Source organism: Phalacrocorax aristotelis, chromosome 26 (genome assembly GCF_949628215.1).
Source record: "Phalacrocorax aristotelis chromosome 26, bGulAri2.1, whole genome shotgun sequence".
Lineage (NCBI taxonomy): Eukaryota > Metazoa > Chordata > Aves > Suliformes > Phalacrocoracidae > Phalacrocorax > Phalacrocorax aristotelis.
Genome location: NC_134301.1, coordinates 1,306,187 through 1,323,210, shown reverse-complemented (window position 1 = coordinate 1,323,210; position 17,024 = coordinate 1,306,187). Strand labels below are relative to the sequence as shown.

General features: G+C 63.3%; 2 protein-coding genes across 3 annotated transcripts; one reads left to right on the top strand and one right to left on the bottom strand.

Moving 5' to 3' along the window:
• The first annotated feature begins 986 nt into the window (after positions 1 to 986).
• PFKM (phosphofructokinase, muscle) lies at positions 987 to 11,306 on the top strand. 2 transcript variants are annotated; one of them, XM_075075811.1, is made up of 23 exons: positions 987 to 1,372; positions 2,918 to 3,016; positions 3,720 to 3,793; positions 3,909 to 3,986; positions 4,198 to 4,387; positions 4,642 to 4,807; positions 4,904 to 4,948; positions 5,050 to 5,158; positions 5,234 to 5,329; positions 5,437 to 5,529; positions 5,608 to 5,733; positions 8,286 to 8,350; positions 8,438 to 8,501; positions 8,587 to 8,733; positions 8,968 to 9,038; positions 9,132 to 9,219; positions 9,304 to 9,456; positions 9,552 to 9,716; positions 9,850 to 9,911; positions 9,986 to 10,097; positions 10,204 to 10,303; positions 10,535 to 10,640; positions 10,793 to 11,306. In XM_075075811.1, exons 1-23 carry the CDS (start codon positions 1,246 to 1,248, stop codon positions 10,938 to 10,940), a joined length of 2,484 nt encoding a protein of 827 aa, XP_074931912.1. In that variant the 5' UTR covers positions 987 to 1,245; the 3' UTR covers positions 10,941 to 11,306. The 2 variants fall into 2 exon arrangements, with proteins under 2 accessions (XP_074931912.1, XP_074931913.1); XM_075075812.1 differs by lacking the exon at positions 987 to 1,372 and adding an exon at positions 1,376 to 1,411.
• Positions 11,307 to 12,691: 1,385 nt separating this feature from the next.
• ASB8 (ankyrin repeat and SOCS box containing 8) lies at positions 12,692 to 15,969 on the bottom strand. Its single transcript, XM_075075835.1, has 3 exons — positions 15,564 to 15,969; positions 14,178 to 14,282; positions 12,692 to 13,681 (listed from the first exon to the last, which is right to left on the bottom strand). Exons 1-3 carry the CDS (start codon positions 15,678 to 15,680, stop codon positions 13,049 to 13,051), a joined length of 855 nt encoding a protein of 284 aa, XP_074931936.1. The 5' UTR covers positions 15,681 to 15,969; the 3' UTR covers positions 12,692 to 13,048.
• Positions 15,970 to 17,024: the final 1,055 nt, after the last annotated feature.

Genomic DNA, 17,024 nt, shown 5'->3' with positions numbered 1-17,024 from the left:
TCCTGGGGGGGGCAGCCCACGGAGGGGAGGCCTGGGGGGGAGCGTCACCCTGTTGGGGTGTCACCCTGTGGGGGGTGTCACCCTATAGTTGGTGTCACCCTGTGGGGGGTATTACCCTATAGCAGGTGTAATCCTGTGGGGGGTGTCACCCTATGGGGATGTCACCCTATAGCGGGTATCACCCCATAGCGGGTGTCACCCTGTGGGCAGTGTCACCCTATGGGGGTGTAACCCTATAGCAGGTGTCACTCTATAGCGGGTGTCACCCTGTGGGCAGTGTCACACTATGGGTGTGTCACCCTATAGCAGGTGTCACCCTATAGCGGGTGTCACCCTGTGGGCAGTGTCACACTATGGGTGTGTCACCCTATAGCAGGTGTCACCCTATAGCGGGTGTCACCCTGTGGGCGGTGTCACCCTATGGGGGGGACACACTGTGGAGCTCCCTGCTGGGCAGTATCACCCCATAGCGTGTCACCCTACAGGGGTGTCACCCTATGGGGGGCTCACGCTGTGGGGCTGTGTCACTCTCTGTGCTGTTCCCTCATGGGGCAGCCGATCCCGTTACACCCGATCCCGTTAGGGCTGATCCCTACAGCCGATCCCATTATAGCAGATCCCATTACAGCTGGTCCCTACAGCTGGTCCCGTTACAGCCAATCCCTACAGCCAATCCCATTACAGCCGATCCCGTTACAGCCGGTCCCATTACAGCTGGTCCCATTACAGCCGATCCCATTACAGCCGGTCCCGTTACAGCTGATCCCGTTACAGCCGATCCCGTTACAGCCGGTCCCGTTACAGCCGATCCCGTTACAGCCAGTCCCGTTACAGCCGGTCCCGTTACAGCCAATCCCTACAGTTGGTCCTGTTATAGCTGATCCTGTTACAGCTGATCTCGTGACAGCCAATACCTAGAGCCGATCCTGTTACAGCCGGTCCCGTTACAGCCGATCCCATCACAGCCTGTCCCTACAGCCGGTCCTGTTACAGCTGATCCGTACAGCCGGTCCCATTATAGCTAGTCCCGTGACAGCCGATCCCTACAGCCGATCCTGTTACAGCCGATCCCTACAGCCGGTCCCATGACAGCCGATCCCTACAGCCGATCCCTACAGCCGGTCCCGTCACAGCCGATCCCTACAGCCGATCCCTACAGCCGATCCCTACAGCCGGTCCCGTCACAGCCGCTCGGGTGACAGCCGCTCGGGTGACAGCCGCTCGGGTGACAGCGCGGGGCGGGTGATGGTGGCCATCCCCGAGCTCTCCCCCGAGACCTCCCGGCTCCTCCTCTCAGCCGCGCTCTCCTTCGCCGCCGTCCTCCTCTTCCTCACCTTCCTCCCCCCTGCGCCCAGGCAGGGGCAGCCGCCAGGTCAGTGCTGGCACCAGCAGGGGGGGCAGACTGGAACCGGTAAGGACAGACTGGTACCTGTAAGTGGGACAGACTGGAACCAGTAAGGACAGACTGGAACCAGTAAGGAGGACAGGCTTGTACCGGTAAGGAGGGCAGGCTCTCACCAGTAAGGAGGGCAGACTTGGTATGCACAGGGAATACAGACTGGCACCAGTAAGTGGGACAGACTGGCACCAGTAAGTGGGACAGACTGGCACCAGTAAGGACTGGCACCAGTAAGGACCATGGACTGGCACCAGTGAGGAGGGCAGACTGGCACCAGTAAGGACTGGCACCAGTAAGGACCATGGACTGGCACCAGTGAGGAGGACAGGCTGGCACCAGTAAGGACTGGGACTAGTAAGGAGGGCAGACTGGCACCAGTAAGGACTGGCACCAGTGAGGAGGGAAGACTGGCACCAGTAAGGACTGGCAGCAGTAAGGACTGGCACCAGTGAGGAGGGCAGACTTGCACCAGTAAGGACTGGCACCAGTAAGGACTGGCACCAGTGTGAAGGGCAGACTGGCACCAGTAAGGACTGGCACCAGTAAGGACCATGGACTGGCACCAGTGAGGACTGGCACCAGTAAGGACCATGGACTGGCACCAGTGAGGACTGGCACCAGTAAGGAATGGCACCAGTGTGGAGGGCAGACTGGCACCAGTAAGGACTGGCACCAGTGAGGACTGGCACCAGTAAGGACTGGCACCAGTGTGGAGGGCAGACTGGCACCAGTAAGGACTGGCACCTTTGTGGAGGGCAGACTGGCACCAGTAAGGACTGGCACCAGTAAGGACTGGCACCAGTAAGGACTGGCACCAGTGAGGACTGGCACCAGTAAGGACTGGCACCTTTGTGGAGGGCAGACTGGCACCAGTAAGGACTGGCACCAGTGAGGACTGGCACCAGTAAGGACTGGCACCAGTAAGGACCATGGACTGGCACCAGTGAGGACTGGCACCAGTAAGGACCATGGACTGGCACCAGTGAGGACTGGCACCAGTGAGGACTGGCACCAGTAAGGACTGGCACCAGTGTGGAGGGCAGACTGGCACCAGTAAGGACTGGCACCAGTGAGGACTGGCACCAGTGAGGACTGGCACCAGTAAGGACTGGCACCAGTGTGGAGGGCAGACTGGCACCAGTAAGGACTGGCACCAGTGAGGACCATGGACTGGCACCAGTAAGGACTGGCACCAGTGTGGAGGGCAGACTGGCACCAGTAAGGACTGGCACCAGTGTGGAGGGCAGACTGGCACCAGTAAGGACTGGCACCAGTAAGGACTGGCACCAGTAAGGACCATGGACTGGCACCAGTGAGGAGGGCAGACCAGCACCCGCAGGACCGTGCCCCCCCACGCCCCGGGTGCCGGGGAGGGGACACCCCCTCCCTCGCCGGGGCTGCCCCTCCCTCCAGGGCCCTATTTAGGGGCGGGCAGGCGGCGGGTGCCAGTCTGCGGGTGCCAGCGGGACGGGGGGGACCTCGCCGCCCTCTTTTTGCCCAATTTTCCTCTTTTTCCAGCCAAGAGGATGGCGCAGACGCCGCTGGGACGCGGGCAAACCGATAGCCTGGGCGCCGGCAAAGCCATCGCCGTCCTCACCTCCGGGGGGGACGCCCAGGGTAAGGGACACCCCAGTGACCCCCGAAAACCGGTGGTCTTGTCAGGGTCGAGCCCCATTTTGGGGAAAAATGAGGCAAAAACGGGACCTGGGTGGCCAGATCCCGCGGCCAGTTGGGTTCCTCAGGCGGTTTTTCTCAGGTTGAGGATTTGGGGGTGACCTTGGGGGGACGGTGGGGTGAGGAAGCTGTGGGGCGGAGTTAGGGGGAGTTTTGGGGTGCTGGGGGGGGTCTGGGTGCACGGACCCCAGGTGAAAATTTGGGAGGGCTTAAAGGGACAGCGGCAGCGCTGCAGCACGAAGCCAACGCTGGAGAAGCGTTGGGGTTGCCCAAAAACGCAGGGATTCAACCCAAAGCTTGTTCCTCCCCCGGGTGGCTCCGGGGATTTGGGTGGGGGTACCCTGAGGGGAGGTGGGGGGGGGTCATTCAGCCCATGGGGGTCTCTGCTCACCTTCCCCCCCCCCCCCCCCACCACCCCCGCCACCGCACTTGTCACCCGGTGTCACGCGGTGCGCCGCGCCGCCGCTAAATGTCAACGGGGCAAAAATAACCCGGGCAGCTGCGGGGCCCGATCCGTGCCGGGAACGGGGGGGTTGGGGGGGGGGGGGGGGGCCCAAGCCCGGCGCTGTGCGAGGCGGGGGGACGACGATGGCTTTAGGGGTTCCCTTGGGGGGGGTTTCGGGGTGACGCTCTCCTCCTCCCCCAGGCATGAACGCGGCCGTCCGCGCCGTGGTGAGGGTGGGCATCTACACCGGCGCCAAGGTCTACTTTGTGCACGAGGTCGGTGCTGACCCCACCCCGACACACTCGCCCCAATATTCCCATCCCCCCCAAACCTCGGGGGGGGGTTGTTTTGACATCAGGTTGTGTGTGTTGTGTGTCCTCCCCCTCCCAGGGCTACCAGGGGCTGGTGGACGGCGGGGACAACATCAAGGAGGCCACGTGGGAGAGCGTCTCCATGATGCTGCAGCTGGTGAGCTGAGGCCGGCCAGCTCGGTGCACCGATGGCAGGGGGTTGGGGTTGGGGGGTGTGTTATGGTGTAACCCTACGCCGCGGCACCGGGGTCAAGCCTGAAAATAACCCGAAACCAGAGCCGGGATGGGGAAGGGAGGGGGAAGGATGGACAGATGGACACAGGGGTGCTGGGCGGGGGGTACCCAGCACCCACACGGGGGTCCCGTAGGGGGGCACGGTCATCGGAAGCGCCCGGTGCCAGGATTTTCGGACGCGCGAGGGACGGCTAAAAGCCGCCCGGAACCTGGTGAAACGCGGCATCACCAACCTCTGCGTCATCGGCGGCGACGGCAGCCTCACCGGCGCCGACACCTTCCGCGCCGAGTGGAGCAGCCTCTTGGCCGAGCTGGTGAAAGTGGGTACGTGCGTGTGTGTCCCCCACGAGACACCCCCCACCCCACCCCCCGGATTTCTTCTGCGGGGTGAAAAGATTCTGGACCAAAATCAGAGGGTTTGTACCGAAATCAGAGGGTTTGTACCGAAATCAGGGGGGGTCGTACACAAAAAGTTGGGATTTTTTCCCCCACGCCGGAGTTTTGTGCTGGTGTTTGGCCCCGTGGGGATGTTTTGGGGGACACGCAGAGGGAAAAGGGGGTGTCCCGCCCTGCGGCAGGGGGGATCACAGCGGAGGAGGCGAAGAAGTCCAGTCACCTGAACATCGTGGGCATGGTGGGCTCCATCGACAACGACTTCTGCGGCACCGACATGACCATCGGCACCGACTCGGCGCTGCACCGTATCATGGAGATCGTGGATGCCATCACCACCACGGCCCAGAGGTGACGGGGACCCCCCTGTGTCCCCCATGTCGGGGGGACCCAGGTGTCCGGGCCCCACTCGGGCTTGTCGTGGGATGAAACTCGTGTCTCCCGCAGCCACCAACGGACCTTCGTGCTGGAAGTGATGGGTCGCCACTGCGGGTACGTCCCCGTGCTGCCACCCGGACCCGGCTCCCCGTAAAGAAAATGTGAAAAAAACAAAAAAAAAAACCTAAAAAGCATCTTTTTTTACCCGCTTCCAGCTACCTGGCGCTCATCACTGCCCTGGCCTGCGGCGCCGACTGGGTCTTCATCCCCGAGTCCCCTCCCGAGGATGACTGGGAGGACCACTTGTGCCGCAGGCTGACGGAGGTAGGACGGGCTCCGGCGGGCGCCTTCGTCCCCGTCCCCTCCCCATCGTCACCCCCCCAATTCCCCCCACCCCAGACCCGCGTGGGCGGCTCGAGACTGAACATCATCATCGTGGCCGAGGGCGCCATCGACAAGCACGGCAAGGCCATCACCTCCGACGACATCAAAACCGTGAGCGGGGAGGGGTGGGGAACCCCCTTTTTTGTTGTTTTTTTCGTTTTCCAGCCCTTTCCCGGCCCCGCGGCGGGGCCGGATCCAGGCGCATCCCTGTCTTGCAGCTGGTGGTGAAGCGTTTGGGGTACGACACCCGGGTCACCATCCTGGGCCACGTCCAGCGTGGTGGGACGCCCTCCGCCTTCGACCGCATCCTGGTAGGGAGCTCCCTCCCACCCCGGCCGCGGGGGAGAGGGGGTCCGGGGGGGGTAACGTCCCCGTCCCTGTCCCCGCAGGGCAGCCGCATGGGTGTTGAAGCTGTCATGGCTCTGCTGGAGGGGACCCCCGACACCCCGGCCTGCGTCGTCAGCCTCTCAGGCAACCAAGCCGTGCGCCTGCCCCTTATGGAGTGCGTCCAGGTGGTGAGTAGGGGGCGACGGGACCCCTAGGAGCACCCCCAGGGCTCCCGGTGGATGGGTGCGATGCAAACCCAGCCGGTGCAACGCAGAGCCACACATTGGCGCGATGCAAACGCATCCAATGTAAAGCAAACCTGGCTGGGTGTGATGCAAACCCATCTGGCACGATGCAAAGTCATGCAGCATGATGCAAACCCCGCTGGGTGCGACGCAAACCCAGCCGGTGCAGAGCAAACCCATCCAATGCGGTGCAAACCCATCTAACATGGTGCAAACCCAGCCAGGGTGGTGGAAACCCATCTAATGCAGTGCAAACCCATCTAACACCGTGCAAACTCATCCAACGCGGTGCAAACCCATCTAACACCGTGCAAACCCATCCAATGTGGTGCAAACCCATCCAATGCGGTGCAAACCCATCCAATGCGGTGCAAACCCATCTGACGTGGTGCAAACCCATCTGACGTGGTGCAAACCCAGCCAGGGTGGTGCAAACCCATCCAATGCGGTGCAAACCCACCTAACGCAGTGCAAACCCATCAGATGCAGTGCAAACCCATCTAATGCAGTGCAAACCCATCTAACACCGTGCAAACTCATCCAACGCGGTGCAAACCCATCTAACACCGTGCAAACCCATCCAATGTGGTGCAAACCCATCTAACGCGGTGCAAACCCATCCAATGCGGTGCAAACCCATCTGACGTGGTGCAAACCCATCTGACGCGGTGCAAACCCATCAGATGCAGTGCAAACCCATCTAACGCAGTGCAAACCCATCCAATGCGGTGCAAACCCATCTGACGCGGTGCAAACCCAGCCAGGGTGGTGCAAACCCATCCAATGCGGTGCAAACCCATCTAACGCAGTGCAAACCCATCAGATGCAGTGCAAACCCATCTAACGCGGTGCAAACCCATCCAATGCGTTGCAAACCCATCAGATGCAGTGCAAACCCATCAGATGCAGTGCAAACCCATCTAACGCGGTGCAAACCCGTCTAACGTGGTGCAAACCCAGCCAGGGTGGTGCAAACCCATCCAATGCGGTGCAAACCCACCCGACGCGGCGCAAACCCAGCCAGGCTGTTGCAAACCCACCCGGTGCAATGCAAACCCAAGCCGGTGGGATGCAAACTAGGCCGGGGGGCGCAAACCCGTGCGGTGCCGCGCAATCCCGCCTGGAGCGGTTGCAAACCCGGCAAGGTGCGTGCCTGGCAAAATTACGGAGGTGATTCTGGGAGTTATTGAGAAAACACCCGAAAGGCGACGCAGGCGTTGCCCCGGCCAGCACGGGCTCACGAGGGGAAAGTCCTGCTCAACAGACTTGGTTTCCCTCTGTGACAAGGTCACCCACGTGAGTGACCAAGGGAAGCCGGTCGACGGGATCTTTCTGGATTTCAGTAAAGCTTTCGCTGCCGTCTCCCGGCCTCCTCCGGGGCGCAGCGTCCAGCACACGGCCGGCTACCCGCGGGGTGCAGGGGGCGAGCGCCGGCCGCGCGTCGGGCTCAGAGGGTTGGAGTAAGCGGGGTTGCATCGGGCGGGCGGGGGCGCGCGGGGATCGCCCCGGGGCCAGCGCTCCTCCGTGTCCCCGTAAACGCTTGGGCGCGGGGCTGGGAGGGACCCGGCCTCTCGGCGACACAGAGTCGGGAGGAGCTGCTGGCGCTCCCGAGGGCGGCCAGGCCCTGCGGAGGGATCGAGGCGAACTGGGGAGCCGGGCAGCCGCCGACCCTGCGGGGTTTAGCAGGGCCGAGGGCTGGACTTTGCCCCTGGGGCAGGGCCCCCCTGGCCGTGCGGGGAGGCGGGGGTGCGGGGGGCTGGGGAGCAGCTCTGCAGAGCGACCTGGGGGTTCTGGCCGACGGCAAGTTGAACATGGGCCAGCCGTGCCCTGGGGGGCACCGAGCCCTGCGTCGCAGCCGGGCGAGGGGGGGATTGCCCCGCTCTGCCCCGCGCTGGGGCGGCCTCACCTCGAGCGCTGTGGGCAGCGCTGGGCGCCACAGGGTGTAGGATATCAATGATATAAAGGATATAGGGAATATAAAGGGTATAAAGCTACTGGAGAGTGTCCAGGGGAGCCCACGGGGCTGGGGAAGGGTTTAGAGGGGAAACTGTACGAGGGGCGGCTGAAGCCCCTGGGGTTGTTCAGCTGGAGCAGAGGGGGTCGAAGGCAGCCTCATGGCGCTCTGCAGCCCCCTCCCGAGGGCAGGAGGAGGGGCAGGGCTGGTCTCTGCTCTCTGGTGCCCAACGCCAGGCCCCGAGGGAACGGCAGGGAGATGTGCCAGGGGAGGGTGAGGCTGGGCATTAGGAGAAGGTCCTTCCCCCAGAGGGTGGTGGAGCCCTGGCACAGGCTCCCCAGGGAGGCATCACGGCACCCGCCTGGTGATGTTCCAGAAGCGCTTGGCCAAGGCCCTCAGAGACACGGTGTGAATTTGGGGTGTCCTGTGCAGGGACGGGAGCTGGGCTCAATGGTCCTTGTGGGTCCCTTCCAGCTCAGGGCACCCTGTGGTTCTGCAAAACCCATCCCAGTTAATGCAAACCCATCTTTGCTCCCCACAGACCAAAGACGTGACGACGGCGATGAACGAGGGGCGCTTTGAAGACGCCCTGAAGCTGCGGGGCCGGTGAGCGCCCGCACCCCATCCCCGCTGGGGACCCGGGGCTCCGGCCACCCCCAGGGCTCCCACACCCGCCTTTCCCCCCATTTGCAGGAGTTTCCAAAACAACTGGAACGTGTACAAGCTTCTGGCACACATCCGCCCCCCCTCCACCAAGGTGCGGCAGCGGGGAGGGGGGCGACGGGGATCCCCTGAACCCCACAACCCCCCGCCCCCCAACGCCATCTCCTTTCTCCCCGCAGAGCGGCTACACGCTGGCCGTGCTCAACGTGGGCGCGCCGGCTGCCGGCATGAACGCGGCCGTCCGGTCGACCGTGCGGATCGGCCTCATCCACGGGCACCGGATGCTGGCGGTGCACGACGGCTTCGAAGGGCTCGCCTACGGGAGGGTGCGACCCCCGGGGGAAAAGGGGGTGCACGGGGTGGGGTAGGGTCCCGAAAAGCAGCAGCTACGGCCACATAGGGAAGGGGGGGGGGGTGTCCCATTCCTCACGCCAGCCCCACTGGGGTTCATCCCGCACCCTGGGGGCAGCGGGTTACCCCAATATCATTGCGATACGGTGGCGGCAAGGCCGGTGCACCCCAAAATCCTTCTCACATCCCACCCTCAACTTTCCCCCCAGGTGGAAGAGATCAGCTGGGAGAGGGTCGGCAGCTGGACAGGGCTGGGAGGATCCAAACTGGGGACAAAAAGGTAACGGTCCTCCCGGGGGAATCCCGTCGGGGGGGTCCCCAGGTCGAGCCCCCCACCCCAGCGGGCTCAGCCAGGGCGGTTTCATCCTCCCAGGACCTTGCCCAAGAAATACTTTGAGGAAATCAGCGCCAACATCAGCAACTTTGGCATCCACGGGCTGGTCATTATCGGTGGCTTCGAGGTGAGCGGGGAAGCGGTGGAGGCAGGGGGAGGGCAGCTGCCGACACCGTGCCGGCGCCGACACCCTCTGCCTCGCTGCCCGCAGGCTTTCACGGGCAGCCTGGAGCTGATGGAGGGGAGGGCCAAGTACGAGGAGCTCTGCATCCCGCTCTGCATCATCCCCGCCACCGTCTCCAACAACGTCCCCGGCTCCGACTTCAGCATCGGCGCCGACACCGCGCTCAACACCATCACCACGGTGCGGCCCCGCACCCGCCGCCACCCCTCCCCATTTAACACCACCCGTAAACCTAAAAACCCCTGTTTTCCACCCCAATTCTTCCACCTCCGCAGACCTGTGACCGCATCAAGCAGTCGGCGGCCGGGACCAAGCGCCGCGTCTTCATCATCGAGACCATGGGCGGCTTTTGCGGCTACTTGGCCACCATGGCAGGGCTGGCGGGCGGTGCCGATGCCGCCTACATCTACGAGGAACACTTCAACATCCGCGACCTGCAGGTTGGGGGGCGGACACCCCCCCCCCCACAGCCCGTGTCCCCCCATTCTGGGCACCGCCGAAGCCCCAGGGCGGCGGGGGCCGCATTTATTCCCTCTTCCAAAGCCCCCAACGCCCGTTTCATGCTCCACGTAGGTCAACGTGGAGCATTTAACTGAGAAGATGAAGACGACGGTGAAGAGGGGGCTGGTGCTCAGGTACGTCCCCAGGGTGGGATGGGGTGGGGGCGGCTGAGACCCCGCCACGAGCCCACCTCCCTCGCCTGGCGCAGGAACGAGCGGTGCAACGAGAACTACACCACCGACTTCATCTACAACCTCTACTCGGAGGAAGGGAAGGGAATCTTTGACTGCCGGAAAAACGTGCTGGGGCACATGCAGCAGGTACGGACCCTCCCCGGGACCCCCAGGAAAGGGGCTGTGGGTTGCGAGACCCTCACCCGGCAGCTTTATCCCCACCTCCATTCACCCCACGGCTTTTCCGGCGCAGGGCGGCACCCCGACCCCCTTCGACAGGAACTTCGGCACCAAAATGGGTGCCAAGGCGGTGGCCTGGATCACCGGGAAGATCAAGGAGTGCTCCCGGCACGGTGGGTGCCGCGCCGGGGGGCTTCCCTGCCTTGTTTCCAAACCCCTTCCCAGAGCAGCACGGGAGGCTCGCTGAAAGCAACCCCCCGGCTCTTTCCCAACGCCCACGCGCGCTCTGATATCCCAATGCAAAGGGCTCAGGGCTCCCCTGCGGATTTTAGGGGGTGCTCATGGGTGCTCTCCCCTCCTGGAGGGTCCAAAACCCTGAGCCCGCTCCCCACCTCCCCTCGCAGGTCGGATCTTCGCCAACACGGCCGACTCGGCTTGTCTGCTGGGCATGCGCAAGCGCAGCCTCGTCTTCCAGCCCATCACCGAGCTCAAGGAGCAGACAGACTTCGAGTAGGTGTCCCCCTTTTTTCCCCCCCCGCCCCCCCACGATCGTGCCCCAGCCCCAGGAAGGACAAATACAGCGAGCTGGGAACGCTTCCCTGGGCGATGCACCGTTGTTTCGACCCGGGACCATCGCGCCGCCCTCTCTCTCTCTCGCCCAGGCACCGCATCCCCAAGGAGCAGTGGTGGCTGAAGCTTCGCCCCATCCTAAAAATCCTGGCCAAGTACAACATCGAGCTGGACACCTCGGAGAAAGCCCACCTAGAGCACGTCACGCGCAAGAGGATCTCGGTCGAATCCAACATCTAAGAGGAGATGGCCGGCGCGGCTTCCCCCACCCCGGAGCGCGTCGCTCCAGGGAACCTCCGAAACAAGCGCTTCCCCGTTGTAGCTCGCACCCCCTGGGAAGCCAGGCAGCACCTCCACGCCCCGAGGGCACCCACTGCCTCAGCAAAAGAGCGGTTGTCCCGAAGCAGAGGCTTTCCTCGGGGTAAATTTTGGGTTGGTTTAGGTATTTTATGGGCTTTTTAAACAGGAAAGTGTCGCGGCGGGATGTTGCAATGAGCTGAGAGCAAGCGGTCTGGGTAGAGTCCCCAGGGCACCGCTTTAGTGTTAAAAATTCAGAATTAAGACGCTTCAATAAACTCACCACTCACTCATGGTGGCAAACACGAATCGTGCTCCAACCCTCCGGCTCTCACCCCCTGGGGAAGGCGAACGTGGCTCCCACAGCCCCGCTCGCACCCCTGGTCCCAACGGCTCCACTTCCCAGCACAGCAGGGAGGAAAAAAATATATATAAACTGATTTTTCTCCCCCGGTTTTCTCCTGTAAAGCAATTATCAAAGCTTATCCACCTTCAAGAGCGTGGGGCAGCTCTTCCAGGAGCGCCGGGTGAGGAACGGGCACACAGAGGGTGATGCAGCTTGGTGCTGCGCCATCAAGATCCCCCCAAGCCCCCCGACGAGGGCGCGGGCGCGAAGGGCGGGCTGGGAGCAGCGAGGGGGAGCGGAGGTAAAACCCACGCAGAACCCACCAGCGTGAGGGTTTAACAAGACAGCACCACAGGGTGACATTACAGTTCTCAGAGGTGACGAAGACAAGCAGAGGAACGAAACCACCGGCGGCAACACCCCCAAACCTCGCTCCGACGCGCACTCTCCCTTCAGGGAGGACCCCGAAAGAGCGGGGCCGACCCCCTGCGCTCCCTCGCTGAGCCGGGCTGCGAGCGTGCGACACACACACCTTCCAGCACGCGGCGAGCTGTTTATTTCCGTGAATACGTGACGGTGCGCGCGGGGACGCCGCTGGCGCCAGGAGCGAGCCGTGCCAGAGATCGGGCGCTGCCCGCGGGGGTCCTGCCCGGTGCCCCGCTGCCAGGACGTCCTCACGCCTCCGCCTAAAATCTGTAGGTACACACACATAAATAAAGCCAACAACAAAACGGTGGGTTGACAGCACAAAACCAAAGCTAAGGAAGAGCTCGGGTGGGTTATTTGCATCGTAGATGGGAGGGAGACCTCGCCTCTGGGGCACGGAGCACTCCGTGCTCTGAGCACAGCTACTCCGGAGAGGGAGGGAAACATTTCCCCCCCTCACAGGCATCGCAGCCCCCACAAAGTAGTGGTTTTTGAGGTGCTCCCACCCTCCTCCCCTCTACAGCGCAGGCGCACCTTAAAAATTATAGATATGAAGGAAAAAAAAAAACCCTACTTCCAGGTGCTGAAGGGACGCCTCGTGTCTGCCCAAAGCACGGGGAGCCCCAGACAGACAGACTCTGCCCCGTCTGCGGGGTGTTGTGCCGCGGCGGCTGCGCGCGGGTGTTAGCGAAGGTGCCAGCCCGCACCGTTACACAAGGTACAGGCTCGCTACGCGCGCTTAGGGTGGGCTTTGCCACCAGGCATCCAGCCGACACGTCCCACAGGACTTCGCCGGGTCAGACAACACCTTCCTGCCTCAGGTCCTTCAAAGAAGGTGGGTTTCTATGTTCTCCCACACCTCGAAAGCTTTTTGTTCCCCAAGGTCTGCCCCAACGCAAAAAAAAAGGGAAAAAAGACCATGTTAATCCAACAGCTGGGATATAATTTGCCGTTAAAGGGGGATCGTTCATCTCACAAGGCCGAAATCGGGGGTGGGGGGAGAGCGCGTGGGAGGAGGCGCTGAGCAGGCGCTGTGGGCAGAGAGGCAACGTGGAGCCGTGGGTGAGCGGCACCGGTGGATCCCCGCTGCTCTGCGCCGGCTCAGGCGGAAAGAGCGGAGCAGGATGAAAACCGGGACGGCAACCGGGAAGGGGAACCTGGCACCCGCGAGTCCCAAACCAAGCGAGCGGTCAACCTCGTTCCGGGTGCTGCCGTGAGGAGGCGGTGACGAAGGGAGCCAAACGCCAGCGCGGAAGAGCCCCGGCGCCTCGTCTCTCGCTTAGCTAAGGAGCAACACGTACTCCTTCAGGCAGGTGGGCAAGGGCAGCTGCTTCACCGCCTCCGGCAGGAACCGCACGCCCAGGCTGCGGCGCACGGCGTAACGCGACAGCGTCTGTAGGGTGCCGGGGGCCGAGCAGAGCAGGGTGAGCTTTTCGCAGAGCTGCTGATCCCTTGTCACCTCCCAGGGCATGCTGCCGTTTTTTCTCAGCTCAAAATGTCCGATAGCTCGATGGAGAAGATCAAAGCAGGAATCCTCGCGCTCCGTACCCAATCCCCGGACCAGCAACGCCACCAACCGCGAGATGGGGGTTTGGCCTTTCAAATTAACCACCCGGACCTCCGCCCCGAAGTCGAGGAGGATGCTGACGCTCTCCAGGTTACCCTTCATGGCCGCCCAGCTGAGCGGCGTGTCATTGTTGTAATCGCGGGCGTTCACCAGGGCGCCGTTCTCCAGCAGCGACCGCACGCACTCGGCGTTGTTCTTGAAGGCAGCCCAGTGGAGCGGGGTGTCCTTGTTGCCGTCCAGCGCGTTGGGGTTGGCCCCGTACTCCAGGAGGATTTCCACGCAGGTTTCGTCCTTTTCCGCCGCGTAGTGAAGGGCTGTTCGGTTGTAGCCATCCAGGGCGTTGACCTGCAGGAGAAAGGGAGGGAGGAGAAAGGGTTTGGGGGTCACTGGGGTACGCCAGCTCCTGCCGGCATCAGGGGAAGCTCCACCGGCGCTGCGTGAAAGCGTTTCCACATCCCAAATTCAGCGGATGGGAAAATGAGGGAGGGAGTGGGGGATACGACCTGCCAGCGGCAAAAGGGAAGGGCCAAAAATCAGGCAATATGTAGTTTTCAATTCTCCCTTCTGGCTTCCACCGCAAAACCACCCTCCCTCCCCAGACGAGCGGGCACCCCAAGATCTCGGGCACAAACTTTTCACTCCCTACTGGCATGATAAACCTCCACCTGAGCCCATTTTGCCCTAAGAGGAGGCAGAAAACCGGCACTGCTTAAAACCATCACCTCCAATCTCAGCCGTTTATCAGCACCCGCCGCCACCTCCCGAATTCCCAGCCCCTTTTCAAAGGGACCTTTGCGTTTTGGTTTTTTTTAACGCGGTTTTGTTTTTTCAAAGCCTTTACCTCCGCTCCCTTCTGCAGCAGCAGCTCGACGCAGTCGGCGTCAGCCACCATACAGGCGCAGTGCAGCGGTTTCAGGGTGCCGTGCATGCAGTTCACATCCGCGCCCTGCGAGAAGACAGGAAACCACAGCCGGGATTAGCAAAGCCACCCGCTCTTGGCCCTTTTCCACCCCCAAGCCAGCAGCTGATGCACCTTGATTTGCATCGTTAGAAAAGGTTTATTAATAGATATCCGGCATAACATTCCCACGCAAGTTTTTTTCAGGCTGGGCACCACGGTTGCACAGAGCTCCCCGCCGGGCAGAAGCGCTCGACAGTCTGTGTCCCTGCTCCCAGCCTTGATTTTCATTAATTCATCATCACTCAATGATGCCTGAAAGAACCTGGGTGCTGCAGGGCTCTGGCGTAACCCGTGCAGACATTCGCCGTCCACACGCCGGCTCTGTGCTCCAGCAGGATCACGAGCAACAGCTGGTGCGAGGGTTTGGGAAGGCGAGCGGGACACTCTGCCTCCAGTAAATAAACCGGCTGTCAATCAAAAGCCACCGCAGCTGCCCTGGGAGCATCCCAGCCTGGGGCTGAACCCAGAGGCTTGTCGGCTTTGAAAAGGGTGTCTCCGAGGAGGTTTAAGATGCTCAGTGGAGCCTTCGCCACCCAAAATAGCTCAGCAGCTGCCCGGATCAGCCAGAATCACAGCATGGTAGGGGCTGGCAGGGCCCTCGGGAGCTCACCCCGTCCCACCCCCTGCTTGAGCAGGCACAGCCAGAGCAGGGGCACAGGACCGCGTCCAGGCGGGGTGTGAATGTCCCCAGGGAAGGGACCCCACAGCCCCTCTGGGCAGCCTGTGCCCCTGCTCTGGCACCCGCACAGGGAAGGGGTTTGTCTTCATATTCAGGTGGCAGTTCTGCGCTGGCCTTGCTCGAGCAGCTCCCAGCCCTTCTTGAGCTGGGGGGCCCAGAAATGGCCGCAGCACCCCAGATGTGGCCTCACTGGGGCAGAGCAGAGGGGGAGGAGAACCTCCCTCGCCCTGCTGGCCACACTCCTTTCAATGCCCCCCAGGGCACTGCCGGCCCCCTCGGCCCCAAGGGCCCGGTGCTGGCTCAGGGTCACCTCGCTGCCCCCCAGCACCCCCAGGAGCCTCTCGGCAGAGCCGCTCCCCGGCCGGTCACCCCAACCTGTGCCGGTGCGGGGGGCTGTTCCTCCCCAGGGGCAGGACCTCGCACTCCTGTCGCTGTTGTCAGGCGCAAATCGAAGCCCGGACGCCAAACGGGGGGTGCGGCACGGGAATCCCCCGCAGCAACGGGGCACCCCGTCGGCTCCCGGGGGAGGGGTGTGCGATCGCCCCTCGCCCGCCCCCCCGACCGCCCCGCAGCGCCCCGGGGCTCACCCTGCCGATGAGATCCTCCACGTTGTCCCGCGGGAAGGAGCGGATGGCGGCGATCGTGCGGATGAGCCGCTCCGACAGAGAATACTTGCTCTGGATGCTCTGCATGATGTACCACATAGTGCGGGGCAGGCGGACGGACGGACGGACGGACGCCGCATGCCCCGGGGGCTGCCCCGCCGAGCCCCCGCCCCGGTGACAGGCCCTGACGGGGCCTCCCCCGCCGCGGCGGAAGGAGCTGCTCGGGAAGCGGGGGGTCCCGGGGGATCTCAGAGGAGTCCCGGGGGGGTCCCGAGGGGTCTCAGGGGGTCCCGGGAGGGGTCCCGGGGATCCCAGCGCCGCCGCTCCCGGCCCGACGGGAGGCGGAAACAGGCCGCCACCCGGAAGTGACTGGATACGCAATGACGCATGCGCAGCCAAATGCCGCGCCTCTTCTCCGCCCTCCCCTCCGCCAATCCGACTCCCGGCTTCCCTCGAGGCTCCGCCTCCTCCCGGATCGGCAATCCCCGCCCTCCGAGGTCCCGCCCTCCCCGCCCCGTTCTTTCCACTCCTCCAATTGCCAGCCGCTCCCGCACGTAAACCCCGCCCCCCTCCCCGCTCTCCACCAATCCGCTCTCTCCCAGAGCAGCCGCAGCTGGAAGCGCTGTGGGGACCCTGGGGAACCCCCGCCCCCGGCGTCACCATGGCAACGGGGCCTGGCGCACCCCGGGGGAACAGCCGTGCTGGGTGACACTGGGGTGTCCCAGCACTGGGTGACAGGGGGGTGTCCCTGCGCTGGGTGACACTGGGTGTCCCTGTGAGGGTGACACCGGGGTGTCCCTGTGCTGGGTCACACCAGGACATCACTGTGGGGATGGGGTGTTTGTCTGACTGTTAGGGACAGTCAGACGGTGGCTGAGCTGGGGACAGGTCTGTGCCCGGGTGTGACAACTCCTCGTGCCTCGGACACCTGAGCGGGCTGTCACTGCAGCCCAGCCCCGTCACACGGGCTGGCTCAGCAGCCTGCGGGGTGACAGCCCAGCCCAGGGGTGACCCAGCACCCTGACATGGTGACAGCCCAGCCTAGGGGCAACCCAACACCCCAGCATGGTGACAGCTGAGATTAGGGATGACCCAACACCCTGATAGGGTGACAGCCCAGCATGGGGGTGACCCAGCAGCCTGATGGGTGACAGCTGAGCTCGAGGGGTGACCCAACACCCTGACTCAGTGACACCCTGGCCAGGTGACACTGGGAGTCACACCCCCAAACCTGTTCCCTGGGGGGGGTCACTGAGCCGCCTGTGCTGTGGCACCTAACCCCCCGCAGTGACCGTTGCTGCCAGCTCACACCGCCACCAATTCAAACCAGTGACTCCCAGTCCAGCTGCTTCCCCCAGCCAACAGCCGCCAGCCCAACCTTCGCTCGGGGCGGGAAGGGTTAAAACCATAGAGCTGAGCAAGAATGGGTGGGAGCTGGGGGTC

What these genes read in the sequence shown, in the direction of transcription:
- PFKM (XM_075075811.1), top strand. Translation starts at nt 1,246, where the DNA reads ATGGTGGCCATCCCCGAGCTCTCCCCCGAGACCTCCCGGCTCCTCCTC. An exon ending in GCCCTGAAGCTGCGGGGCCG is followed by an intron (nt 8,351 to 8,437) that starts GTGAGCGCCCGC and finishes CCCCATTTGCAG; the next exon opens with GAGTTTCCAAAACAACTGGA. An exon ending in CGCTCAACACCATCACCACG is followed by an intron (nt 9,457 to 9,551) that starts GTGCGGCCCCGC and finishes CCACCTCCGCAG; the next exon opens with ACCTGTGACCGCATCAAGCA.
- ASB8 (XM_075075835.1), bottom strand. Translation starts at nt 15,680, where the DNA reads ATGTGGTACATCATGCAGAGCATCCAGAGCAAGTATTCTCTGTCGGAG. An exon ending in TGGAGGATCTCATCGGCAGG is followed by an intron (nt 14,283 to 15,563) that starts GTGAGCCCCGGG and finishes GTCTTCTCGCAG; the next exon opens with GGCGCGGATGTGAACTGCAT. An exon ending in TGCTGCAGAAGGGAGCGGAG is followed by an intron (nt 13,682 to 14,177) that starts GTAAAGGCTTTG and finishes TTTCTCCTGCAG; the next exon opens with GTCAACGCCCTGGATGGCTA.